The following is a 7,152-nucleotide window of genomic DNA, read 5'->3' as shown; positions in this document are numbered from 1 at the left end:
AGTAGCATAATTGGATAGCATGTGCTCTTGAAGTTCTATATAAGTTGAGAGGTTAAGAGAATTAAAAAAAAGGATTAGGACAATTATTAATTCGAACTGTATATACGTCTTCAAATATTCTTCTCTCCGGAGCATGCCATATTCGAAACACAAGAGCATGCCATATTCGAAACATAAGAGCAGTTCACGCTGGCACATGGATGGTTGTCCAATCATGTCGACAGCAAAGTTTGTCAAGTCTATAATGCACGACATACATATCGCTTCGCTAAACTTTTTCTCTAATGTAGAAGTAGCAGCAGGAGTTAAGAGGTTGGATTTTACCAAAATCGCAGCCGTGAAACTCTAAGCCCTTGTTTGGTTGGGGATTAAGAGATGGAATAACTCTTTAACCCCCATTTTATTCTCAAACATTTCAAAAAATAGGTGGGATTAGCTAACCCCATCTAACCCTACCTCAAATAAATTATCCCGGATTAGCTAATTCCACCTAACCCCACCAAACTCCAACCAAACACTTTTTTCTATTCATAATAATTCACTATCTTTCTTATCACACCTACTCCAACCAATCATTATTCTTCTTTATCAATCATTATCTTCTTATCCCACCTACTCCAACCAAACACTATTTTTCATTATTCTAGACTAACTCCAACTCCCAACCAAACACAAAAAAACTTTAACCCCACTTTAACCATGAACTTAACTCTATCCCTGAAATAGCTGCTTTTTTCTTAACTCCGAATCAAACGGAGGCTAAAGCTCGCCATAACAAACCACATGGTGCTTAGGTCTAACTGTTTGCGCCGCCACGGCACTCCGAAGTTCAGGTCCCAGTTATGGGAATTTAGTACATATATAGCCTGGCTTCTGATTCTAAGAACACAAGGTAGCTGGCTACCTTTTTCTCAAAGAAACAAAAAAAAAAATTCTAATTAAGAACACAAAAAGGTTGCACCGAGGTGAATCAGATGGGCTGAAAAGCGCAGGTTTGTTTGCTTGTAGTTTGTCCAAAAAGTTATGGGCCTGATTTGAACAATGAGCTATTTAAGGCCCAAATCAATTCCCAGGATCAGTTTGGAGCGTCCGAAGCGTAAATCAAAGATGGTTTTAGGCCCAGGCAAGTGCCATGGCCATTACGGCCCAAATTCTCCATAATGGACCAAGAATTCTACTGGCCCGATCAGAGTTGGGCTTTAGTTATTTGGACCCGACCCGTTATTTTGTAGTTACCCTACTACGACCTCAAAATATAGCAGCAACCCGAACTCCACTTCCGTCGCTCGCCCGCGCCGGAGTCGAGGGAGAAAAGGAAGCTCCGGAAGAGTGTAGAGGAGGATCACAAATTTTTCTTTATTATTTTCCTTTGAGTTCCTGGAACGATGTTTCGATCCTCGAATCGAATACTTCGAAAGGTGAATATTTTTTTTTTTGCCCCCTTTTTTCTTTGGGTTTTATCTGTAGATCTTTGTTTTCCATGCCCTAGCAGTAAATATCTTGCTTGATAATTATTTTCTGAAAAAAAAAAATCACTAGTTTGTGNAAAATTCGGCTATTAAATTAAGTTTTTTTTCTCTCAAAATTTATACTATTAGCATAAATATTCATATTTTTTAAGAATATAAAAATAAATAGCTAGAAAATTAAGCTAATTAAGTAAAAAATTCGGAAAGAGTTTTTTTTTTTTTCCTATTTTGGGCGAGGTGTTTGGAAAGGGTGTTTTTTTGTATTTTCTGTTTTGGGCCAGCCGGCCCGCGAAGCCCGCCAGCCACGAGCGCGCGAGCTCGTGAGCTGCAAGCGCGCGAGGGTGCGAGCGCGAGCCGCGAGCGCGCGATGGTGCGAGCGGGAGCGCGCGCGGGCGCGAAGCCTTTTTTTGGCCAAATAATACGGCGCGCGCGTATAATATGCGAACTCGTATTTTTTATCAAAAATACGTGCTTTTTTCCGAATTTTTCCGAAAAATACGAATTTGGCCGTTTAATTCGTTTCCTCAAAAATTCGCGAATAATTCGTGAATTAACTAACATAGGGTAGCAGTGAAAATTGGATTGAGTTTGTCGTAGGCCCTAGCCCTTCGTAAACATGCATGTGTATTCTTTTACGTCTATTAGGAACTAGTTTTGTTAAATTATGTGAAACAATCATTTTTCTTCAAAAGCTTAAACTACTATATATTGACTTGTATTAAATGCGAGAAAATTAAATGAAGCTAGAGACCTGATAAGAACCTCATGCTCTGATACTATATTAAATTATGTGAAACAGTTGTTATTCTTCAAAAGCTTAAACTTCTAAATAACGGTGTTTTTAAATATTTATATTCGACAAGCTTGCCTTCATAATACTAAATCCATTATGCATCCGCAAACTTTTATTTGTTATATCTACAAATTTGTCATCGACTTAGTTATTTGCCAATATGTTATACTTTGTTACATGAAATGCTGCTAAAATTCACAAAATGAATCTTTTGATTTTTGCATTACTTTTGCATGTTTTGGTTGTGAGGTACAATAACAGCTATAATGTGGTTAAACTTTCATTGCTTTTTATTTTAACCCTTTATTGATGGCAGTTACTCGAGAATGGAGATTATCACAGAACAGCTCACTATTTGATGCGTAGATTTCTATCGCAAGAACCTCTTTTGTGGTCCAAAGGGAGCTATGCTAGGCGTTTTCCGCCTCTCTTTCGTCCCTTGCCGGGCCTCGAGCTTCCGCAGTGCCTCCTCAACTCTCAAGATAGATATCCCACTAAAATCACCACACTTGAGAATGGAGTAAAGATTGCTACAGAAGATTCCATGGTATGCTCATAGTTTGCGTGCCTCCGTGTTTGTATTAATTTTCCTTTTGTTCTTTAATGATGCCCTATTTAGTATCTTTAAGTTTCATTTTTGAAATTGCGGTTAGATTATTCGCTGAGACATTGATTCCATTAATTTCTTATGTGCCTATATATTACTACTTTTTTGTCTGTTGTGTTGTTGCTAGAGGATTTATTTGCCTTGGCATTTTAAAATCATCCAGGTAGTGTATCTAAACAGACTCTTTCCCCTTCATTTCTGATTTGTCTGTAAAATTGGCCAATTTCTCCATATTATTAGTGGAGTGCCTAACTGAGGAATTCTTTCTTAATCAAAATCACAGAAGTTGATTGAAAAGACTAATCTATTATGGTGGAGTAAAAAGCTCTGCTGTTACTTGAAATCTCTCTTCTGGTTCAAAATCATCATGCACATGTCTCTGTTTGTCCTGCTTATGGAATAGAGAAATTTGGAGTTGATTACAAGTGTTTCCATTAATTACATAAGACTACTTTTCCTCACTAGAGGCTATGCATAAAACTATTCATGTTGCTAATCAGCTAATGTCCTGCATGGCTACTACTTAATTTTGATCATGACAGGGGCCTGCTGCTTGCCTAGGAATATTTGTTGATTCTGGTTCTATATATGAAAATGAGGATTCTCGTGGTGTTACCCATCTTCTAGAAAGATTGACTTTTAAAGATACGACAAACCGTTCCCATTTGCAAATAGTACGTAATGTGGAGGTGACAGGAGGAAATGTGGGTGCATCTGCCTCTAGAGAACAAATGGGATATAGTTATGATACCCTCAAGGCCTACATGCCGCAAGCTGTTGAGTTACTCATTGATTGCATCAGGAACCCTATGTTTCTTCATAGTGAGGTTGAACAACAGGTGAGAATGCAGCTGATGTAATTTTCCATAATAACTTGCAAAAACTTTTTTTTTGTAATAATGATCTTTTTGTGATTTTTTTTTTCCAGCTGGCAAAAGTTAAAGAAGAAGTCCGTGAAATGATGAAGGATCCTCAAAAGTTTCTTCAGGAATCACTTCACCTTGTTGGCTATTCTGGTGCCTTGGGAAATCCACTAGTGGCCCCTGAGATGGCTTTAGAAAGAATTGATGATTCTGTTGTTCGGAAATTCTACTTTGTAAGGTTCTTTTGACTATATCTAGTGTGATTAGCTTGTGGAATAAAGACATACATGCATATATTGTGAAGCTGTGACATGTTAAAATGATGTTACTCATCTGATAGGAAAATTATACTGCCGATCGCCTGGTTTTGGCAGCATCAGGGGTTAATCATCAAAATTTCATAGATATTGCTGAACCTCTGTTATGTGACTTAGGAAGAGGGCCCACTATAGAAGTGCCAAAATCTGCATATGTTGGCGGTGATTTCAGGCACAAAGCAGACTCAGAGGTAATATGACTGCATATAATTTGAGTTAAAAATATAGCTACACATACTATTAGTGGTTCCGAGTTTCATACTCTAGTCCATTGTATTCAGATTTGAGTCCTTGCTAATCTGTTTCCTTTGTGTAGATGACCCATGTGGCATTGGCTTTTGAAGTTCCAGGGGGGTGGCATCAAGAGAGAGATGCTACTACCCTGACCGTTTTGCAGGTATTACGATAATTTAAGTGTTATAACAAATGGCATTTCTTGGAATCGTATAGAATCTGGAATAAATTCTGTCTTTGTAATTTCATTCATGTTTCTTAACAATTCACATGCTTTATTGTATAACAGACTTTGATGGGTGGCGGTGGTTCATTCTCTTCTGGTGGTCCTGGGAAGGGAATGCATTCTCGACTATGTGAGTTGCTACTTCATACTTTTCTTTGAAAGTTCCTTAACTTTCCTGGTGCTCTTTATATTGTTTTGTGTTACTCAAGATTTTTCTAAATATGTCTACTGTTATAGATATGTGGTATTTTGTGAGAATTAATAATGAAAATTATTATGTAAAATGATTTCTTTTTTTTAATCTGAAGCAAGGAAGCATTTTTATTTACATTTTTTCTCACTTTTTTATTAGCGTCATCTAATTAGAAGAGTGAATTTATGTAATACTCAATAAGACTGGATTTTTAGCTGGTTGTTCCAACATAGTACTTTTTCTCTAATTTGAATGGCGGTTCATTTAGTCTGTTTCTTCCACTTTACAAAGTTATCATTTGTCTGTGGGGCAATGTTTTCTTGTTGAAATGACTTAAAGAGCACCTTTATTGATGCACAGATCTTCGCGTCCTGAATAAGTATCAGCAAGTGCAATCCTTCTCAGCATTTAGTAGCGTGTACAACGACAGTGGTCTCTTTGGCATCATTTCAACAACCGTAAGACATTATTATGTTATATCTAGTCTTATTGAAATTTTTGTTGTTTGGCCTCTTCGACCGTCTTTACAAACTTAGTCAGTTTAGGAAGCAAAAAATTCCAAAAAAAAAGACTCTTCTTCCTGAACCTGAAAAGGAAAAAGAAAAAAAAGAAAACAGGAAGTTGGTGGTTCTCTTTCAAAATGGTCTATTATAGTTTTACCACAAGGAAATAAAATTAAAAACGCTTCCTAAGATTCTTTTGCATCCTAAATGATCAATTTTAGTTGTTATAGTGGCATTACTCTTAACACTGAAGTGAATTGGTGACACGGTAAATTTGTTCAAACTAAAGTATTAATTCATGTTGATTTACGTGGTGTGATGGTCGATAAAATGGGCATAATAGTCTATACCAATGGGCAGTAAACTTTAGATTGCTTTTGAACTTTAGTTTTGTAAACTTTTTTTAACTTCGAAGGAATGTGCAGGGATCAAACTTTGTTGAAAAAGCAGTTGATGTTGCGACTAATGAATTGCTCGCTATTGCAACCCCCGGTCAGGGTAGGATACCGACGCACTTAAACTATTCTCTCTCCCTTGCTACTTGTAGACATCTTTATGCAGATAACTCAGTCCGGTCTAAACTTTTACATGTTTTCAGTGACTGAACTTGAACTTAGTCGGGCCAAAAATGCAACTAAATCAGCTGTTTTGATGAACCTAGAATCCAGGGTAATAAAAAACTGCTCCTGGCTATACTTGGTTTTTCTTGGTTTTCATGGTAAACTTCTTTTGCTGTTTTTCTTTAATTTTCTTTCAGGCAATTGTTACAGAGGACATAGGAAGGCAAATTTTGACTTACGGGTGCAGGTATATTGGATCTTATCTCTCCTTTTGGACATTTTTGGAGAAACTCCAGTATTTAGGGTCGTCATGTTCATCAGTATTATTTATTTAATTTTTCAGGAAACCAGTCGAGCATTTTCTAAAATGTATAGATGAACTAAGTCTCAATGACCTCACTACAATGGCTCAAAGAATTTTATCTTCGCCTCTCACAATGGCATGCTGGGGAGATGGTTAGCTTCTCTGTTCCTTTTTCATTTTTTCTTTTTTTTTATTTGGTATTCTCTTGTTGTCTTCAAACATTCTAATTCTATATTCAGTTTGTTGGTGAAACAATCACTGATGTTCACTAACAAAACTTTTGCGCTTTATGCAGTTGACTCGGCTCCCTCCTACAATTCTATCAGTTGGCGTTTTCAGTCCTAGCACTGGTAAAAGGCGAAGTAAAAGGCGTTTTCAGTCCTAGTATTGGGCGTTGTGCGGAAAATTCATCTGCTAGTAATTGCAGTGTTATATAAAATATTTTGCGATGGCTATCTCTGACATTCATTTGCTTTGAAAGTGGAAGAGCTTCAGCATTCGAGTAAACGAGGTGTAGATGCTGCTAACAGCGATCAAATGATTTATATCTTTCATCTGAGAAAGTCGGCAGTGTGCAGCACTAAACTGACGAAAATTTTGTTTCTTCCTTTTTTCCAGCCAACTTAAATTCCATTAAAAACACGAAGTTGCTGTTGTTTGTTCTTTTCAAATTTATCTGATTAGCTTATTGTATTTTGTGTTGCCCAAACAATTTCTCTGTTTATAGTAAATTCTTGCTCTTTTTCAATGTTTGAGGTATAGAATGATTACTCGTCGTGATAGTAGGGATGCTGCTGAACTGGTGGATAAATTACAAAAGTGCATGGTTCTTTTTGTTTACATGATGAGTAAAAGTCTCACGCTCTGCAGCGAGAATAATGCTTTATTAGTACCTGCGTGGAGAGTTAGATGATCGGTATTTGAGGTTTAAAATTTGTAGTCTGATTGTTTTAAGTTTTTATCAGAGTTTCTCTCTAAAAAAAAAAGGAATAGAGTGAATAGCATATTATTGTTCTCTCTCTCAAAAAGCAGAAAAAAAATTACTATATTAGTGTAATAATTGGAAATGGATGAAAGGGGAAG

At 36.7% G+C, this 7,152-nt stretch overlaps 1 protein-coding gene across 1 annotated transcript; it reads left to right on the top strand.

The window, feature by feature from the left end:
- On the top strand, positions 1,259-6,817 carry LOC109723574 (mitochondrial-processing peptidase subunit alpha-like). Its single transcript, XM_020252004.1, has 13 exons — positions 1,259-1,418; positions 2,579-2,809; positions 3,412-3,708; positions 3,798-3,965; positions 4,073-4,240; positions 4,366-4,446; positions 4,573-4,639; positions 5,063-5,160; positions 5,631-5,703; positions 5,804-5,874; positions 5,963-6,012; positions 6,109-6,221; positions 6,365-6,817. Exons 1-13 carry the CDS (start codon positions 1,386-1,388, stop codon positions 6,412-6,414), a joined length of 1,500 nt encoding a protein of 499 aa, XP_020107593.1. The 5' UTR covers positions 1,259-1,385; the 3' UTR covers positions 6,415-6,817.

Source organism: Ananas comosus, linkage group 17, assembly GCF_001540865.1.
Source record: "Ananas comosus cultivar F153 linkage group 17, ASM154086v1, whole genome shotgun sequence".
In the NCBI taxonomy this organism is placed as follows: Eukaryota; Viridiplantae; Streptophyta; class Magnoliopsida; order Poales; family Bromeliaceae; genus Ananas; species Ananas comosus.
The sequence above is the reverse complement of the archived record's forward strand: the minus strand, read 5'-3'. Positions and strand labels throughout refer to the sequence as shown.

What these genes read in the sequence shown, in the direction of transcription:
- LOC109723574 (XM_020252004.1), top strand. Translation starts at nt 1,386, where the DNA reads ATGTTTCGATCCTCGAATCGAATACTTCGAAAG. An exon ending in ATAGTGAGGTTGAACAACAG is followed by an intron (nt 3,709 to 3,797) that starts GTGAGAATGCAG and finishes TTTTTTTTCCAG; the next exon opens with CTGGCAAAAGTTAAAGAAGA. An exon ending in TTGGCATCATTTCAACAACC is followed by an intron (nt 5,161 to 5,630) that starts GTAAGACATTAT and finishes AGGAATGTGCAG; the next exon opens with GGATCAAACTTTGTTGAAAA.